Source organism: Sceloporus undulatus, chromosome 1 (genome assembly GCF_019175285.1).
Source record: "Sceloporus undulatus isolate JIND9_A2432 ecotype Alabama chromosome 1, SceUnd_v1.1, whole genome shotgun sequence".
Taxonomy (NCBI): Eukaryota; Metazoa; Chordata; class Lepidosauria; order Squamata; family Phrynosomatidae; genus Sceloporus; species Sceloporus undulatus.
In genome coordinates, this window is record NC_056522.1 from 274183681 (window position 1) to 274205254 (window position 21574).

At 40.3% G+C, this 21574-nt stretch overlaps 1 protein-coding gene across 10 annotated transcripts in view; it reads left to right on the plus strand.

Annotated features, from left to right (window-relative positions):
• The window catches only part of SOX6 (SRY-box transcription factor 6), a 581763-nt gene that overhangs the window by 548876 nt on the left and 11313 nt on the right, over positions 1-21574 (plus strand). For 8 of the 10 annotated variants that reach the window (XM_042446808.1, XM_042446810.1, XM_042446807.1 and 5 more), the window contains 2 exons: positions 10599-10832; positions 14632-14848. In XM_042446808.1, coding sequence (XP_042302742.1) covers positions 10599-10832; positions 14632-14848 — 451 coding nt within the window. The remainder of the gene's footprint in view (positions 1-10598; positions 10833-14631; positions 14849-21574) is intronic. The other 2 variants (XM_042446813.1, XM_042446806.1) reach the window with 1 other exon arrangement.

Here is a 21574-nt window from a genome sequence, read left to right on the forward strand (position 1 = left end):
GTCTGTATCCCGCCCTAATTTAAAAGCACAGGATGAAGTGTATTTGGTAATGGGACTCCATGTTGTCAAATCTAATAGGCTCAAAGTTTCAGGAATTCTAATCTTGTTATTTAGCTTTTATTTTCCCAACAATTGCCAGTACTTTGGAGTTTGATAAACAGATGTTCCATACCAGGTTAAAGGATGGCTTCACACCTGACTGCAGTTTCTGCAACTGCGTTGCTTTTGCACCCATATTTTCTATAACAAACTGTAATGTTGGGGGGGGGGCTTATTACTATGCAGTAAATGCAGATAAGTTGTACAGACAGTGATCTTCTCATGTATCATCATGTTTGGTGTGAACTCCCTTTATTTAATAAAAAAGTCCATTGTTTGAGGAAAAGGTAACTTAAGAAACTGATCCTTTGCTGGGAAATTGTATCCCTTTTGATTCTTGGAATGCAGTGTTGAGGAATTTTGTTTGACTCCTTGGCTGTTGGGCTTGGAATCCCTCAAGGCTTGATTATATCCCCCTGTTGTTTCACATATACATGAAACTATTGGAAGAAGTTGTACAGCATTTGGTAGTTTGGTGTACTTATTCCAAAGACTTAATCTAAGGAAGTTGTTTCAATTGTAAGGCAGTGCCTCTTCATCAGTAATGGACTGGATGAGGTTGAACAAACTGAAAGTTCATCTAGACAATATAAGAGTACTTTTAGTAGTCAAAAGGCAGATGAGGGCATAAGGATTCAGCCTGTGCTGGATGGGATTACACTCTCCCTGAAATCTCAGGTTGACTGCTTGGCTACTGTCCTAGAATCAGACTACATGCTCTGGCTTCAGCAGTGGCCAGGAGCAAATCTGAACAGTTAAGCAACTGTGCTTCTTCTTAGAGATGTTGGATCTGGCCAACATGACATTATGTCATATTTGGATTACTGTAACAGTATGATTCAGGTACAAGTTATCTGAAAGACCTTTTAATATGTTATATTATCCACATTTGTTGTTTTTTTCTTGTTTAATCGGCATGCCTTTAATTACTTTCAATTGTATTGATAGTTTAATTATGTTTTAAATTTTATATGATATACACTTCTAGATGTATCTGTTTTAAGTTTTATAAACCATCTAGAGACTTAGTGCTGGGATATAAAGGTAATAATCACCATCTGTTTACCACCATACCATCCTGAACACACCTCATTTTCTGATTTTGGATTTTTAGCAGAACATATTTTTAAGAAGCATCAGGCACTGGATATAGGGTTGTCATATCCCAATTTTGGGAGGGACTGTCTTGAATTGGAGGGTTCAAAATGTCCCGTGCCGATTGGACATTTCTGACCCTCCAGTCCTGGATTTCTGCCTTGCTCCAGGCCACGCCTGGAACAAGGCAAAAAGCCTCCTCCAGGCCCAGCTCCTCCCCCTCCCTCCCCCTCCAAGATGTCCTCCCCACCCATCCCAGGGCTGGAGGGGTGGCCCGAGGCTGAGGCCCTGAGTGCAGTGCGGCCTTCTCCAGTCCTAGCCTGCAAGGCTGGCTAGGCCTCTCCAGGACTGGAGGAGGTGGCACTCTGCTCGAGGCCTCCACTTCCGCCAGCCCCGGGGTGGGTAGGGAGGACATCTTGGAGGGGGAATGAGGAGGATGCTTTGGCGGTGGTGCCACGCTCAACACCTCCGCTGAGGCCTCCACCAGTGCCGGGGAGGCCTTGGCGGCCGTGCCGCACTCAGCACCTCCACCGAGGCCTCCACCAGTGCTGGGGAGGACTCCGTCAGCACCGGGGAGGCCTTGGCAGTGGCACTCACTCTCCGCCTCAACTGAGGCCTTCACCAGCGCCGGGCAGGCCTTGGAAGCAGCGTCCTGCATGGGACCTTGGCAGAGGTTCCAGAAGATAAGGTAAGGGGGCTTGGGGATGGGGTGGGTGCTAGGCTTTCTGCTGCCACCTCCACATCTCTTGATGCATTTTCAGGATGGCAGATGAGCATCAGGGAGGCCTAGGGCCTGGGAGGGGAGTTTAATGTTTTTTTAAAAAAATTATTAATGTGTTTTGCTTTTAATTGGGTGTGTCCTCCATTTATTTGAATGTCCTACAGTTTGCTGCACAATTTCCTGATTTTGAGGTAGGGAATTATGGCAACCCTAACTGGATGGAAGATCAGTGGACAACCCTGAGAACTAACATTATAAGATAGGGAGTTGAGTTGCATTCTGTCTCTACCAGTCATTTTACGCAGTAGCATCATGACATCAGACGAATAGTGAGCAAAACATTGGAATAAAAAGATAATCTAGAATTACTGCTGTGAGTCCTAGCTTTTTCCTGAGCTGTGGAGCAGAGTTCTAAGCCATTTCAACAGCAAAAGCTCAATACTTCTCTTGCAATTTTGAATCCTAACCAGATTCTGAATTCCGGAAGTCAAAGTATGTTTCTGTGACCGCACTATAAACAGTACACTTGCAAATGGCCTGTTAGTCATTAAATACAAACAAGTGATTTTATTTTGTCTCCAGTGAGTGCATTTTCTGCATACTGTTTGGAACATTTTTAATACACCAGCTGTGGTCCTCCAAGCATCCTTGAAAGAGCTATAAAATACCATTGAGTTTCTACTGAACTTTCCCTCTATCTTGAGATAGAAGTAAATCTTTACCCCCATAAGTTTCCATTGTTGTTTTTCCTTCTGTAGCTAGTTTATATTTTCCTTCTAACTGTTTTTGTTTTCTGAACAGCTTGCTGTTGTAACTGGTATCTCAGAATAAATCAGATTACAAAACTTTCAGAAAAGCCCTAGGCAGATTTTTATTAATATTTTCTCTATTATTTCATGGACATTGAAGTGTTTTAACAATTATTTGGAGTACAAGGTCACTCTTATAATCCATGGTTTCAGCTGATAAGAAACATGCGTCCTGAATCTGTGACTCCCTACCATATTACTATAGCCTTAGTGAATAATGCTTAATTTTTATTACTATATAATAAATGCTATAAACTGAAACATTCTTGATAATTTACAGTATATTGAACACCCTCCTGGAGTGGTAAGATGCTTAGGAGCACAGGCATATTACGTGACTGTTAATTATTTGCAGAAACTCATTTAACATACATTCTTTTGTGGCAGCCCTTGGGTTGAGACACAAATATCCACTCAGAGATCAAGTAGAGAAGTTCAAGGTTTTACTGGCTTCATTTTCAAATACTTCAAGTGGAGGCTTGCTCAAGGCAGATGGAGATAGAAGTTTCATGACTTTCTTGGTCTGTTTGTAATTTATGATTCTAATTAAGAATTGTTTCTTAACAAAGGGAAACTGAAATAAAATAAATGCCCTGGAGAGAGGAATTCATCTCTTTTTACTTTTATAAATCTGCCTCAGGATACAATCCCTCCAAAGAACTCTCAGTTTGTGTTCTTTAAATATTTCTGTCATTTTGATTACAACAGAAGTGAATAAATGTGTATTGCTTATTCACCTGTGTTAAGCGTCCAAAATTAGGCCAAGATAATTTTAAAGTTCTAATAGAAAACTCAATGTCTCCAATATATTTATCACCTCAGTGAAAGCTTTTAAAGAATTTGGGCAAGCATTTTTCAAATCAGAAACTTCTGCAGTGGCTGGTATGCCGATTCAGCCTGCTTGCCAGGCTGGCAGTTTGCCATCTGCCACAGAATTCTGCTAGCCCCTATACTAATTCTCTTCCATTACAAAAGGCTGACTGGAGGAATGGAAGTGAGGCAGTGATATAGATCACATGAACTCCTGTTTGGTTACCCACTGCATTGTATCAGCATACAGCACAATACAAGCCATGGGTTGCCAACTAGCTGCTCATTAAAATGAACTAGCAGGCTATTTTACAATTAACGTACTTTTTAAATGCCCCTACTATTTTATAGTAACTGAATTATTAAATGAGACCCAGCATTCTATGCAGATTTGAACATTAGACTAGACTCTGGGACTGCATCTGCACTACAGAATTAATGCAGTTTGACACCGCTTTAACTGCCATCACTCAGTGCTATGTAATTCTGGGATCTGTAATTTTGTGAAATTTTTAGTTTTCTCTGTCAGAGAGCTTTGGTGACACAACACACTACAAAGCCCAGTTTTCCATAGCATTAAGCCAGTTAAAGCACTGTCAAACTGCATTAATTTGGTAGTGTGTCAGCAGCCTTGGAGACCAGAACTTGAATCCTTATTCATCCATTGGGTGACAGTCTCTCAGTCTTATAGGAAAGCCATAGCAAAGCTCCTCTGAAGAAATGTTTCCAAGAAATCCCTATAATAGGGTTGCCAGAAGATGAAGCTGGCTTGAAGGCACATGATAATAGTGATAATGAAGACAAAAATAATGAAGTTAAGACTGATTTGAATTCAAAGGCTGAACAAGCAGAGCAGTTGTGAAATCAATTTTTCTAATTCCTCTTGCAGTGCCCTGCACTCCCCTCACTTCATGTGGGTGGATGGAGGCAAAAGCACCAACAGTATTGCAGGAAGCTGCAGTGGAAAACCAATTATAGTGATAGTGGGGTCATGCAGATGGGCAGGAAAAAGTGACCCGAAGCCATTCCACCTGCAATCACATGGCGTTTGCCCAGAGACTGCAGCAACCACATGGCCCACTGTTAAAAGTGGGCCACCATCACAGTCCTGAATGAGCCACTGGCAATGAGCACTTTTTGTGTTCCTTTATCTGATGGCCCTAGGCCACCTTAATCTGGCTTCTGGCTGCTTTGGGGGTCATGTGCATGACCTGCACCCGAAGCGACCAGAAGGCACTCTATCTTGCCTATGTGTTTTGTGACCAGTGTTCAAAAGTCATAGTGAGAGACAATACCTATCTTTCTCTAGGTGATAACTCAGAGAAAGGTAATACCTCTTAAAGAAATGGTATATTCTTTCTTTTGATAAAAATAATCAGAGCAGCATAAAAGAAGTTTGCAATAATAATAATAATAATAATAATAATAATAATAATAATAATAATAATAATAATAATAGGTTTTATTTATATACCGCCCAATCACTGGGAATCCGAGCGGTTTACAACAGAGGGGTAACAGACAGTTCCCTGCCCACAGGCTTACAATCTAAAAGACACGACACAAAAGGAGAAGGGAATGGTGAGGGGGGAGGGGATCAGACCCAGCATTCTTCTCTCCCTCTGAGGCCTGGACCAAGGCAGATGGACTGGAGGGAGGGCTCTTCTTCTTCAGGCTAGGCCTGATGGAACTGGGCCAGCCTACTCTCCACCTCAGAGGCTGAAAGATGACAGTTATGGAGGGAGGAGCCTCTTTCTTCATTTTTTCTCTCATCATGAAATGAATGCATACCTAAAATACTTATTTAACAAATTGGCAGACAGAGGCATCAAACCTTTTTCAGAATGAAATACAGAATCAGCCATTAAAACAAATTATAAAGTTCATCATAACAAATGAAACTGATCAACATCCACTAATAATAAATGTTGGAATGCCTGAACATATGCAAAGGTGTTTACTTGGCACTGAAATGAGTGGTCAAACCATCCTAGAAAGAAAAGTTTGTGAGCAGGGAGGAAAGCCTTGAGCATGATGCCAAAATCTGAGGAGGCTTATGTCATTAAAGTTCCTCATCAATACATTAAGGGCTTGATTGATAAGAAAATATACTTTGACTTATTCCCAGAATTGCACTGGCAGACAGTGTGACTGCCACGAGGTGAAAATGCCTATCGTTCCTAGCCCATTCATATTTCTTGAAAGTGGTGGGGCATTTTTGGTGATTCCCCCCTCCCCCAAGGAACCAAGGAACCTTCTAATAATATGGAAGGAATGGGGTTTACTGATTAAAGCAATGGCAGGCGCTGCTTCATTCTCCACCCTTTCTTCCTTCCTTCTGATTTTCAACAAGAGTGAAATGGCTAGATTTCCCCCAGCTATGCAGTTTTACAAAAGGAGTTCATGCCTTCTTTCACAGAGGCTCCAAACACTCCCTTCCAGGAAAAAAAAAAAAAATTCAGACCAAAACTGTCAGCTTACTTCCAGTTTAAGAGCTAGTCCTAGTTAATGGCCTAGCAGCTGCATTTTGTACTAACTAAACAGGAATTCAAAGGCAGCTCCACTTAGGAACCACCACAAATATCTCAACTGAAGGCTTCCACGGTAAAGAGACAAGCTATATCAGTTGCAACTGGTGTTCTAGTTGGAGCTGGGGCAAATACCTCAAATTGTAAACTTGGGACCTATTCATGCTAAACAATTACATATAATGCTATTATTCCACTTTAACTGACATGCTTCCATCCTATGGAATCCATGGGGTTGTAGTTTAGTGAGGCCTTTCCTAAAATGCATATCCAAAGATTCCATAGGATGGAACCATGGTAATTAAAGTAGAAAAATAGCACTATAATTATGTAATGTGAGTGAGCCCTTAATCTTTTAGGGTAAATGCAACCTCATACTAAAAAAGATGAACTCTCTCTTCCTCTTGATTAGACTACGTAAGCTTATTGCATGTACTTTAAAACTGGCTCCAACCTCCCTGGCTGGAACTGGGATGTGGGATGGAGGTGGGGATTATCACATGCTAAATCAGTCCATGCCAGGTCTGAGCCACACTGTGCCAGCACTTTTTCGAAGTCGCAAGGCTGGAGCCAGTTTTAAAGTACATGCGATAAGCTCAAAACTGATACAAATTGGACTTGATTGAGGGTGAGAGGGAATGTTTTGCCAATCAATCCACTTCTGCAAGTATGTTTTTTATACAGGTATTTGAAATTTTATTTGGCTCTTGCCTCTACTCATGTGTTTTATGAGTATGTGCATAATTCTTACACAAATGTTTACATTCAACATTGACAAAGCATAACCACAGATGGTGAAGGTCACTGATACATTCATCTCAAGTACATGGAGATGATCTCTCAGCCATTGTGATTACACATTACAGAATGTAGAAATGATTGTGCCTTCAGGTTTCTACAATTTCACAGTGACAAGGGGAGAGGAGAGAAGCAAACTGATAATCCCATTAGAACTGTTATGGTTCTTAAAGAAGCTGATATGCAAAGTTCAGTCTAATATGTGCTGATTCTCTGCAGCAGACTCCACTTTGACCCTATTCATTTTAGATTAGGTGCCAAGTGTATTTCAATCTACTCGGCATTATGATAGAAAGTCTGCAGTAACAGTTACAGCTAGTCAATGCCGAACATCCACGGCACAGTAGTTAAACGTAGGCTACTGTTAAAATACTTCTGCATCTGACATTCACATCAGATCTGTCCTCTTTTATCTGCATACAGTTGTGGAACTGGTGTCAGTTTTAAAGTAATGGCATTGAGAGCTTCATAAATTATGCTGGTGATCCTCTGAAAAAGACAGTGTCACATCTAAATAAGTGTTTTGCTTCCAGAGTAATGTATGTCTTCATCTGGCCCAGCAGTCAGCATATTGCCCTGTGTTGATGGATATTGTTAGCTTGAAGCTACACTACATTTCACTGCACAATAAACATGGCTGTCAACACCATATAAAGTGAAATCAATTTATCTTGCATGGTCAGTGCATTTTAAATGAAATTAATGTACTGTGGGCATAGTGGCAAAAGGTAGCATATTAGTTATGCATCCTCTGTCTTAAGATTTTTAGCCATAAAAATGAATTGCCTACACAGAACAACAGCAAAAATTATTATTGTGTGTCTTAAATTGCAGACAGGCTGGTTGTTGGTGTTGTTTTACAGCAATTTGACAGAGTTAGGGTTCTACATCATTTAAAATATTGATTTAAATCTGAAGCTAATGTAAATCATCCCATCACTGTGAAGTCCACATAGTTTTACTGATTTATACCAACTGAGGTTTTATCATATATATATTTGAATCAGAAGGGAAGGATCTGAAATGCAGTTCATTTTCTTTTCAGCTCCACCATAACTGTTGTATGTGAAGGATACTCCTTGTTGTTTCAATGACCTCTGGAGTTTGAAACTGTTTCCAATATTTTCTTATCATGGAAATGGTAGCCTAGACTCTCAAATGCTTGCTAAATATTTCTGTTAAGGATCACAAGAACTTAGCTGAATTATATAACTCCCATTGGGTACAACTGTCTGTAGTATATGTTAAGAAATGTGAACAATCTGTTTACATGACATGGAATAACCTTGATGAAAACCATCTTAGCCTATTTTGCTAAAAAATTTATGAAACCTTTCCCATGAAACAAAGCTTTTTGCACAGAAATGTTTCATGCTAAAAGTGATTTTTTTTTCCAGAAAAGCAACAACAATGAAACAAAAATCACGAAAGTGCTTGTCCTTTGATTCTCAAATACGTATGGCATAGCAGTTGACATATATTTTTTTTCCCCAATGGAGCATCTCAATATGTCAAGAAATATTTTTTTTGCTGAGGATGAGAGAAAAAAATGTGAATATTCTTTATATAGTTTTTCTCTGAAGATGCCAACCATATCAAGAATAAACTCTTCTAGAACATGGCCACATAGCTCGAAAAACCCACAAAAAGCTAAGGATGCCGGCCATGAAAGCCTTTGACTTCACATTCTTTATAAGGAATTGGTTCTGTTGCCCATACCCTACGTATTCTGATGGCATAGCACCTGGAGCACATCTGACCGATCACAGGCTAGAGCTCATTGGAACTCCTATACCATGTGGATGGTGCCAGTGAAGAAATTATATTTCTCTGCTACTATTGCATCTGCACAGTGTTGCCAAGTGTTCAGGAACCCTTTATACTTTGTCCCACAAAAAGAAAATAAAAAGCATTCAACAGTTTTCTGTGATAAATTTTCAAGACATTTTGTAGGGTCCTGGTGGCTCAGTGGTTAAATGCCTGTACTGCAGCCATTCACTTAAAAACCACAAGGTTGAGAGTTCAGTACTAGCCAGGGCTCAGGCTCGACTCAGGCTTGCATCCTTCCAAGATCACTAAAATAAGTACGCAGCTTGTTAGGGCCAATTAGCTTACAATTGTAAATCACTTAGAGACTGCTTAGGTGGTATGAAGCGGTATATAATAAAACTGCTATTGCTATTGCTAAACAAAATCGTTCAGATTTGCTCTGACATGGATGCTGTAGTTAAAACAGGTCCAGTGGATGTAATTTTGGCATCTACTTGTCCTGTATTATCAGATACATTTCAAATTGTGCAGCCTGAGGATGTGGGCAAGATCCTTGGAGTCACCACATGTATACTGGATCCTTACCCTTCCTAGCTTTTGAAACCCAGGGTGTTCTGGACTCCACTCTGAGCTTGGATGCCCAGGCTTCAGCAGTAGCCAGGACTACATTTGTACAGTTAAAACTAGTGTGACAGCTATGTCCATTCCTTGGGGTGTCAGATCTGGCTACCATTACACACGCCTTGATTACATCCTGTTTGGACTATAGTGGCGGGTTACAAACCGCCAAAAATACGTATGGAATACATATTAGGGTTAGGAAGGGGTGGTGCTTCCGCACCCCCCTAACCCTAGTACGTATTCCATACGTACAACATGGCGGCGCCCCTTCCACATGGGGGCCGCCATGTTTACATATCGGACGCTGTGCGTCCGCACGTGTCATGGCGTCTATGACGTCACGAGTCCGCCCCAGCGGTGTGGCTGCAGCGGCTCCCTTACGGAGCAAACAGCGGCGGCGGCAGACGCCTCAAAGCGGCGGTCTATAACCGGCCTATAACACACTCTACATTGGGCTGCCTGTGGAAACTTCAGTGGCTCCAGAATGCTGTGGCCAGAATGCTGACCTAGGGCCAGTTATAGGGGGCATACATCTCCTTTTTAAAAAGAACTTCTCTGGTTACTGGTTCATTTCCAGGCACAATTCAAAGTGTTGGTTATGGCCTGTAAAGCCCTATACAGCTTAGGTCAGACTATTTGCCCTTTCTGCTTTTGTATGTTTTCATTGTATATTTTTTAATTTGGTATGTTTTTTTAGTGGTTTTATATTTTTAACTTGTTATATTAATGTGATATTTTAACTGTTTTTTAATTCTGTATTTTTTTTAGTATCTTTTTGGGCCTCCTTGGGTCCAATTTAGGAGAAAGGTGGCATATAAATAAATAAAATATAAATATAAATGAAATAAAAATTCCTGAACGTCCTCAAACTCTTGTTCAAATAGTGCAGGGAAAATCTGGGTCAGATATTTGAGTGATGCTGTGGGCTTCAGGTCAGGGAGGTGGAAAAAGGGGGAAAGTCCTTTTGGTCCACTTTGACTAATGTGACTTGGGCTGTCATTCAAAGTTATTTAAAAAAAACCAACCAGTAAATTAATTTTTTTGAATGGATCATTTCTTTCTTTTGCAGTTTGTGTATATATCTGGGCTCCACATTTTATTAAAGAAACCTATCTCTAAATTCCTTGAACTGTTCTGATCTCTAAATTTCTTGGTTTACTTTGTACTGGCATTACAGGAATTAACACAAATTATTAAACTCAGGTAAATGAATCTGGAATTTCTTTCATAGATCTGGAAGCAGAAAGTGAGAACTGAAAAATAGCAGGGCAGGGGGAGTTATCCCATAATCCAGACACTGTAATAATGTCTGCACCCATCTTGTTTCTTCCTGCCCTGATATTACAGGAAGTAAAGCAATGAATGGCTCTGCAGCTAAACTACAGCAGTATTATTGTTGGCCAACAGGAGGCGCCACTGTGGCTGAAGCGCGAGTCTACAGGGATGCCCGAGGCCGAAGTAGCAGTGAGCCACATATCAAACGACCAATGAATGCATTCATGGTTTGGGCAAAAGATGAACGTAGAAAAATTCTCCAAGCTTTTCCTGACATGCACAACTCCAATATTAGCAAAATCCTTGGTAAGTAAACACCATAAATAATCAGAACAAGTTTGGTGAATGCTTTATAATTACCATGCAAGTTATGAATGGCTAGAGGAAATAATAATTTGGATTTGTAAATCAAAGAAACCTACTGAATTCCAGAAGGCTGCAAACATAATAATTGTAAAACCTGTGTATCTTAGTGTAGCAGTTGATCTCTATTCACTCTTGGGTACTTTAATTTTTGCTTTTCTGTTATAGAATTACTCTGCTGAGTGTTCTGAATCAACTTACGTGCTGAAGTACACACAGGTGTTATATGGTACATGTGTACAGTCACCTTATATTTCATCTTGGGAGAAAGACAGGGTATATATTTATCAGTCAATCAATCAATATTGATACAAACTTTGTCTTGAAGGAATCAAGGCAGCCATGTACAAACAAATAATCAAGATGAGCTCTATACTGATAGAAAAAAATTTGATTTGGATTTTTCACATGAAGTAATTCTTTCTACAGGTCCTATTGCAAACCTTTATTAGAAATCATGATAAATTACAAATGTGATTTACTGCAAGTGAAAGCTGACCAAAAATTGTTATTCTGGGGAAAGTATTAACTGGCTGGAGAGGCACGTCTTTGCAGAAGTGAGCAGAATGTATAGTCAGCATATTTCATAACATCTAAATGATCGCTTGTATTCAACACTGAACTAATTCTTTAAAACAAAACATGAAAATGTCTTGGGAATACGGAGCTGAAGCATCTCATTCACTTTACCTAATTCTTTAGAAAAATATAATTTAACAAACATAACATATGCAACTTGCCAATTCTCATGTTTTATCTTGCAATAATAAATCTACTGAATTAGAATTGTATGCCCCTCTGGAGTATTAAAAGCATATGTAAGAATGAGTGGTGAAACATTTAACTTGATATTTGCTCATCAAGTCTTTTAAGTGATAGGCACACTTTAAATGTTAACTCATAATAAATAAGACTAACAATTAAATCTCATCTATAATGATTTTATAACACATTATTAAACATTTTTAAAAAGCTGTTTTTCTTCCTTGCCTTTTCCCCTTCTCTCAGTGGTGAAAAAAAAATTGAAATAAATGTAACTCTGTTCTTAAAATGTGTGTTTTACACAGAAGTTCCCCTATATGTCTACCATTTTTAGTAAGTTATATGAATAGCCTTTTAGTTTTGTATAAAACCTGCACTGTTCCAGTCTTGGCAACTTATGGAATCTATATTATTTGTATGCATTCTTTGGTGGGGGGATCTTGTTATAAGCATAGTAACTGTATTCATTTAAATGTAAACATTCAGAATAAATATTTCAGAGGTTCCAGCAATCATATGTTCTTTAAACAGTGGTATAACCTGCCAGGAGTTGCCCAACACCACTGAAAGGAAAAGAGCAGGCGAGCAAGAAAAAGAGTGTCAATTTACATATAATATCTGTACACATTTTCCAGGACAATGACAAAAAAGAGTTTGAAATATTAGAACTGACAACAGAGCATTGCTGACTCTGGATAATATTTATACAACTTTCCCATTTGTTGATGTATGAAAGTTCGTGGTAGAAGAATAGCTTCCATCCACGTTTACTGCAGCTGTAATCATTTTTACCAGCTGAAAGTTCCTTTAATTTTTTCTAATCGTCTTTCTTCACTGTTTAGGTAGTTCTTCATAAACAATACAACTAACTGAATACTTTTCTTCCTTCTTTGTAAACGGTGCTGTATTTTTCATCTTTTATTAATACAGTTGGTGATAAATGTTTGTAGTAATTAACGTAGTGAAGAGCATTGTGACTGTATTTTCCACTTTATTTCACATACAACTTCAAGTGTAGTTAAGTATACTTACTGCATCTGTTTGGACAATCATAACGCATAATAGCATCTGACTCCTGTTCTATATTTCAAGCTTATTTCAAAAGGGGTTTGCAATGTGGTATTAGATTTGTTGACTGAGTAATACATGCCCCAACCCCTGGGTTATACAGGCCAGTGAAATTAAAAATTCTTTGGTATATATAGTGTTCTGTAATAAATGAATTGACAATGAGTAGATGAATCAAGTATTTGATTATTCAAAGAGCAGGTCTAGAACAGCACTTTAACAGCCATAGCACAATGCTATTGAATTCTGGGATTTGTAGTTTTGTGGGATATTTAACTTTGTCTGTGGGAGAGCTCTGATGCCACAGCAAACTACAAATCCCAGAATTTCATAGCATTCAACCATGGAAGTTAAAATTGTGTCAGACAACTTTATTTCTGCAGTGTAGCAGCAGCCTAGGCCACAAAAATGTTGTCTGCTTTAGGTCATAAATGTTTATTTGAGAAATATACAGTGGTACCCCGGGATACGAATTACCCAGCTTACGAATTTTTCGGGATACGAAAAAATCCCATAGGGATTTATTGTTTCGGCTTACGAAGGTTTTTTCGGGTTACGAAAAAACCTCGGCGCTATTTTCCGCCACCGGAGGGCAGCAGAGAGCTATTTTTTCCATTAGCGCCTATGGCAATTCAGGTTACGAAGGTTTTTCGGGTTACGAAATTAGCCGCGGAACGAATTAATTTCGTAACCCGAGGTACCACTGTAATAGAATATCTCTTTCTGTGATGTCACATTTGTGACCAGTTACAATATTTCCTTGGTAGCCTATTTAGTTTCCATTAGTTGGATGGTAAAGGAAGATTAATGGATAACCTGGATTTACCTTATATACTTGACTACAAATCGACCTCATGTATAAGTCGAGGGCAGGTTTGGGGGGGGGAATTTATGGATTTTGATATGACCTTTGGATAAGCCGAGGGTAAAACTTTGGGGCATACAACAAAGGATCTAAATGATGAAGGAAAAAAACAATGCCAAAGAACCTATAATATAGTGGCAGGCATAACTATTTTGGCTCACACTAAAGGCTGGATGGAAGATAGAGTAGAGGGAGGTCAGTGCTTCTAGGACAGAGTGCATTCTTGCCTTTCACCAGGGGATGGTTCCCTTTTTCATAAGAGTTAAAGTATAGTACAGTGGTACCTCGGGATACGAAATACCCAGGTTACGAAATTTTCGGGATACGAAAAAATCCCATAGGGAATTATTGTTCCGGGTTACGAATATTTTTTCGGGTTACGAAAAAACTTTTGGTGCTTTTTTCGGCTTTTTCGCACGGAATCGCGGCTTTTCCCCATTAGCGCCTATGGCAATTCGGCTTACGAAGGCTTTTCGGGTTACGAAAGCGGCCGCGGAACGAATTACTTTCGTAACCCAAGGCACCACTGTATTTACATTGACCTGTGCGTAAACTGACCTAGGTTTTTGGGATCAATTTTTTGAGTAAAATTTCTAAACTTATATATGAATACTCCTTTATTGAGTACAAAGTGCACTATTGACCTTAGAAGTAAATTCCAGATTCTTGAGGTTAATCTGCTAGTTACCTTGGTATATTCAAGGGCAGTATGGCAGAAAGGAAGTTATCTCCCTCCAGATGGATACCATGTTCCATTACTATTTGCAAGGATGGTTACTGTTACAGGATGATTGAACAGCACCTATAGAGAAAAGCAAACTCTTGGATTAGAATGGGGTGAACAAAGCACATCTCTTCAGTTATTGTTGGATTGCAACTCAGATCAGCTCTAGCCAGCATAGCCAATGATAAGGAATGCTGGGAGCTGGGAGCTGAAGTTCAAACACATCTGGTGGGTTGCACTTTGCCCTCCGTGGTGTAGAGTTTTGAGTAATTACCAAACTGATGAACTGACATGAGAGCTCACTGGCATCTTTTTCCATGTAGGTTCCCGCTGGAAATCCATGTCAAACCAAGAGAAACAACCATACTATGAAGAGCAAGCACGGCTAAGTAAAATCCATCTAGAGAAGTACCCTAACTACAAATATAAACCCCGACCAAAACGCACCTGCATCGTTGATGGCAAGAAACTGCGTATTGGAGAATATAAACAGCTCATGAGATCTCGAAGGCAGGAGATGAGACAATTTTTTACTGTAGGGTAGGTAGCAAAAGTTTCCAGCATCATAATAATAATAATAATAATAATAATAATAATAAGGATTTATTTATATGCCGGAATCTGGGCGCCTTACAACAGAGGGGATAATAGACGGTTCCCTGCCCTCAGGCTTACAATCCAAAAAGACACGACACAAAAGGAGAAGGGAATGGTGAGGGGGGGAGGGGATCAGGTTCAGCATTCTCTCCCTCTGAGGCCTGGACCAAGGCAGATGGACTGGAGGGAGGGCCCTTTTGCTTAATTGAGGCTGGGCCTGATGGCATTGGGCCTGTCCTTTCACTCCCTCTAAGGCCAGAAGATGACAGTTGGATGGAGGGAGGGGAGGGCTCTTCCTCTTCAGGCCCTATGGCGTTGGGCCTGTCCTTTCACTCCCTCTAAGGCCAGAAGATGACAGTTGGACGGAGGGAGGGGAGGGCTCTTCCTCTTCAGGCCCTATGGTGTTGGGCCTGTCCTTTCATTCCCTCGAAGGCCAGAAGATGACAGTTGGAAGGAGGGAGGGGAGGGCTCTTCTTCTTCAGGCCTGACGGCGTTGGGCCTGTCATTATGTAATCATCATCATCATCATCATCATCATCATCATCATCATCATCATCATCATCATCTCTGGATATGAACGCCACCACTATCTTGGTTTCCTTCCAATGGGATCGGGACACTTGTCCAAGATTCCTTGTTCAGTTCTAATTCATCTTTCTGTGGAATCTTGTTATGTGGTGGACAGAGTATTTAGAATTCTCACCCAGCAAGCTCTAGTGCCCCTCCAGACTATACCCCAACATTTCATAGGATGTAGCCATGGCAGTTAAAGTGGAATCATAGTGCTATAGCATGTGTAGTGTTAAAGGCACCAACCTCCTTTTGTGGCTTAATGCATTTGTCAGCCAGTAGGAGAGTCAGTGTGGTGTAGTGGTTTGCGTGTTGGACTGTGACTCTGGACACCAGGGCTCGATTCCCAGCTCAGTCATGAAATCCACTTGGGTAAGTCACATGCTGTCAGCCTCAGGAGAAGGCAATATCAAACCTCTTCTGAACAAATCTGACCAAGAAACCCCCATGATAGGTTCACCTTAGAGTCGCTATAAGTTGGAAATTACTTGAAGGTACACAACACAAACACACACACTATTACTCTGGTAACACATATGCAGGACTTTTACATATGTATCAGCTGAGAATGACTAGCATGTTTATTTAAAATCAGTATCATTCTATGATATCCTTCACTTTTATCAAATTTTTAAAAAACTTGTACAATTGTCCTTGGAATTAGTTTCAAAGAAACTTCTTCAGTTGGACTTAGATTAATCTAATTTAAGCAGCTACCTACTTTAATGGGATATAACTATGAGTCCTTTAGCTTCTTTTCCTTCCACTATTTTCCTTTCCTTTTCATGATCCCCTGTTGCTCTAACACTTTCTGTTGAGGTTTATTCAGTGATTTCCTCTTAGAAATGGGCTAGTGTAGCTGGAACTAGGACTGTCAAAAGGAAGAAAAAACAGTCATACACACATACCCCCTTTTTTGCCCTTTGATATCATAAATACTTCATTCTTGACCACTACTACCAAGTTTTGATTGAGGATCAAGCACAGAATTAGTAATGATGACTTCAATGATCATATCAATACTACATTCCTAACAAAAACACCAACACTAGAAATTACCCTCCTCCCCCAAAAAATCTTGTTTCCATGTGGTCTGCAGCAGTGGGCAAGTGTTTTTCTCCAGCACCAAATGCTCCTCTGAATTGTCCACATTTCAGCTTTTTCTCCACACCCTGTAGAAATCTAGTAACACCTTCATCCCACTCTCATGAATGTTTCAGATTGTGGCACCATGCTTTTGAATGAGTTTCTACTAAATTCACCAGCAATTCTGATTTCAATCCCTGATTGCCAGGAATAAAAGACTGAATTTTCCAGCAGGCAGGGAGAGATTGTAAGGATCTCTTTAAAAGTGTCATTCTTGACTCCTGTACAGCATACAGAGCTATGTTGTTATGTATATCCTTAGCCTTATGCCAACAATTGTATCTCATCTGATTTATCTCTATCATTTTTGAAACAACAACCAAAATATCTTGGATGCTTGGTGCAGCCTCTGTTTCTGGCAGTTTCAAAAGAGCCCTTCTAAATTTACAATGTTCTGTTTACTCTTCTAATCACAATAGTCTTCTTTTATTATGGACTTCACAACAAGATAATTGACCTTGACTGGTTGGTTCTGTGCCTTGCTTCTGGTTTGGCACATAATATCCACATTGCAGTCAATTATTTTGTGGTACAGCCTGCAGCAGAGTGGGTCTTGGTCTAAATAAGTTCATGATATCTGGAAATATGGTGAGAGTTTGAAACATGATGAGCAACAGGCCCATCTACCCCATATTAAAGCATAGTTGGCTGACTTTAGCCTGCAAGGAAACAATTTAGAATAGAGTTTGAGATATTCAAATTGATCTGCACCATAGCTTAAGGGAATTGCTACTGTAGCAACTGTGAGAATAACACTTATTGGAGCTGTGAAAGCATAGTTAACTAGTTACTGGTATAGCTGCTGGGTCAAAAAGCAGACTGTAGTAACTCTCACATTGTGCACATTTGTTGTGCTCTGACATAAGGGAATGGCAAGAGGATCTTGCATAGTACAAATACTGGGTACACATGAATCAAAGAATGCACAGATCTGATAAGAAATGGTGTGAGAAGCAGGGAATATTAAAAGAAGAGCAAGCACTGTAGGTAGCCATCTAGAGTTATGAAGCCATTCTTCATATTTTCATAACTCCCCAACCATTTTCCAGTGTTTCTGAAAGCATCTACAGATGGCAGCTCCCTGCATTCATTCACAGCCATCCTTTAATTGTAAAATGTATTAGGACTTCTGGACTTATCATATCAGATTCATCATGAGTTTCCTGGCACAATCTGGAAAATGCATGCTGAGTTGTTTCCCTCAAACATCCAGCTCATGTTTTAGGCTTTGAAAAGTGGGATATGTAGACATTGCTGAAATGGCTCTCTTGGTTTTTTTTGCACTCTCAGGAAGAGGAAGATGACAATGATCTGAATATGGGAGGTTTCTTTTGGCCAGATCACTTTCTGGCAAGATGTAAACTTGCCGCACTATAGGTTTGATGAGCCTATTTGGTTCATGTAATCTGAGGGATGAATGGGGAACTTTCCCGTTGGATTTAGTGGTAATTTGTAGTCAAAGCTACAGCCATTGGTAGGATGGCTCTGCCAAGTTTCCTCTCCCAACATCTTATTTCTGTAGTTACAAAATAGCAGGAGGATGGTTTGAATTCACAAGAAGAACAATCACAGATATAAATCCACTGTGAAGGCTCACACTGGCAGTGAAGAATGCTGAGAAAAATATTTCATGACCACCATGACTTGGGTAGAATTCCATACAGAGAAACTTTTAGGAGAAGAGTTGTTCCAAATTTTCTTCAGCTTCACAAAATAATATGACAGAATCCTTAGACAACACTGTTATCTTGTTGCTAAACATTTTGAGGGTAAAATTGTTCACATCTGCTACAACTTGGATTATATACATTTTTCCAAAAATCAGGCTCTGACTTGTATGCACAACAGCAACTAGTTTTCTGTTGCTGAATGTGTTTCAGATATTGTAGCCTGTGGTATAATTTCATAGTTACACTTTCAATAGGTTTTATCTTTTCATTTGCTAATTAGAAATTAATAATAATCTTTCAACTCTTCTTTAAAACATTCCCATGAGTTGATATTTATCTCAAGTGTACATTTTCTAAGTTCTGATGCCATAGTGAGGAAAAAGCTTTTAAAAGCATCTGAACTGTGAATACTTCTTTGTTACTTTGGCGGGTTATAGACCGCCGCTTTGCGGCGCTCTGCCGCCGCTGCCGGTTAGTCCGCGGGGGAGCCGGAGCCTCCACACGGCGCGGCTCCTGTGCGGACCGAAAAAGAAGCTCCAAAATGGAGCTTATTTTAGAGTCGCGTTTGCGACGTAGCGAGGCGCCAGGGGCGCACTCGCTACGTCACAAAGGATGCGACGCATACGGACGCTCAGCGTCCGATATACAAAGATGGCGCCGGCCATGTAGAAGGGCCGGCACCATCTTGTATGGACGGAGTCCGTATTAGGCCCAGGGGCGTCTAGAAGAGACGCCCCTTTTTTAAAATGGGACGTCCTCCGGACGTCCCAAATGCCGGTTTGTAACCGGCCTTTGTTTTACAAAAGTTGTTCCAGTCCAATCCCATTTCAGTCTAGTAAATTCTGTTCAAGTATTCATTACAGGTTTCAGTCTGAAAAAATAATTTGTGCTTATAAGATGCTGTGGAAAATCCTTTTAGTCTTTATGGCTACTGTGAACACATATTCTAAATATTTCTGGACTATTGTGTTGAATAGGTCATTCAAACCATGCTGCCGTGGCTAGGCTGGAATCTACACAATAGGTCTTTTTATGAGATCTGATGTTGTATCATTCTGTTGAGGCTGTATATTTCAAATGATTCAGCAATTTTCCTTTAATGGTCTCAACTTAGACGTAGTAATTTAGGGAGATGCAAGAAAAATGAATCTGAAGAGACAGAAGAAAATGATTTTTGCCAATTTTAATGTTTAAATGGTCAGGAGGGAAAATAGTTTTGTAGGTTTTTTTTCCAATCAAATTTATTTCATGCCTGGCCAACCAATTTATGGCGGGATACAGACCTCCCCTTTGGGGCGGCTTGCACCCGCCCCTTTCCCCAACAGATCGGGGCCTCAGTGGCCACAGAGGCAGCTCCAGAGGCCCGATCCGCCACTTTTCCAGGCCTCAGGGAAGTGGCAAAACACTGCTTCCCCACGGCCTGTAAAGGTGTATCCTTGGGGCTTCATGCCCCAAGGACACCCTGACAGCGGCGGGGAAAGGGAGAAAGGGGCCACTGTTTAAAGGCCACACCAGCGATATGCACAGTGGAAAGAGCTCCAAAATGGAGCGCCTTTCAGCACCGCTGAAAGGGCGCCACAAGTGCCCTTCAGAGGTGCCAAGACATAACGGCTGTGCCGTGCCGTTTGAACGTGATGCAGCCCTTATGTCAAAATGGTGGCGGCCGTGTGTACAGGGAACTGCCATTTTGATGCCCCTGTCACGTTCTAGGGGTGAGGCCAGTATGGACGCTGTGTCCTCAGCCAACCCCTAGCACGTGACGGGGCGGCGCAAAGGCCCATTTAAATCGGGCCTATGTAACCAATTTTTTTTCTATATTATACTCAGGAACTGTCTAATGTATCTTCCAATGTCATATATGACACCTAGAAAAAATGTCCTTCAGTGCAAGAGAATAAATGGACACTAATCTTAGAGTAAAAATGCCAGGATCCAGAAACTGACTTTTGTTATCTCAGAGTTTATCACACATGAAATCCATGCCAGGATAGATGTGGGTTTTAACTGTCTTCAAGAATGGGAAAATTCCGTTCATTAAAAGCTGCCAGAGAAGCCTGGGTTGGATATGGTCTGCCTATTGCCTGGGCACTGGGCAGTGCAATAAGAGCTGTTCCAGATGGTTACTACCTGCATCTATCCCAGAGCGGATTCCGTGTGCAATAATCTCTTAGAGCACTTGGATGCTTACCTTCAAGTCAATGTGAACATAAAGATATAAGAGAGCAGCTCCACAGCTGAATTTATTAGCAAAATTATTTTGATTGAATTAGGGCTTTGCTGAGTCTGCAGCTCTTTATTATATCAAAAAAACAATTATACCTTTGGGAGTTAAATATTTTATCATGAATGACATTACTAACATCAGTGACCATTTTGTTCAATGAGTTAAAATCTTTCCCCTAGTTTCACAAAAAAATATCTTCCTCTCAAAAGAGACTTCTGGGTTTTTTTGCCTCACTTTTCTGGCTGCTTCATGATTGCTTTTCCTTTTCTTTTATTAGTTTTTTTTAAAATTTATCATATCCTTCTGAGTTTCCCCCCCCCCCCCCTCATTACAAATCTCTCCAATATGCTGCAGCCTATCTGGCTGTCCATGTTTCCTGATCATAAAAGGCTCCCAGTGACAACTTCATGATATTTTCCTTTGGGCTTTTACCAAAGGGTCAGAAACCAGGGAGGTTGCAAATAGCAGAGAGACAACTAGGGCACAAAATTGAGGATACATAAGAGGTGGGGTGGGGGTGGGGCAAACTAAAGAATTCTCCCTCACCAGTATGAATTTTGTCCCCCATGATATTTGAATATTTTCCTTCAGTTCCCAGATTTTTAGCATTGCAATAACTTAAATGTTCAAAAATGCAAACATTTAGAAATAGAATTTAGGCATCCAAAGAAAAGAGGCAATCACAATGACCTAAGGAATGTAAGTACAGCAAATCCAAGAGTTCTAGGTGTGAACAATTTTCAGTGTCTCAGGGTTTGTCTACACTTACTTTAAAATCTGGGCGGGCCACAGGTTTTCCAGATTCTATACTTTTACTACAGACATCAAGGCAAATAATGGCAAATCCAGCTGAAGTGGCTACAAGTTTCCCCATTCCAAGGTCACCTTGTAAAATAGTGGCCCACAAGCCAATTCCCCAAACCATTTTTGGCCACACATCTGCATCCACTTCACTTTAATTCCCCCCCCCCCCGCCTGTCAAACATGCAAACATAATCCATTTTTGCTTTTGATGTCACACTCCCATTAGCAGTTAATTGGAGATGTGCAGATATAAAT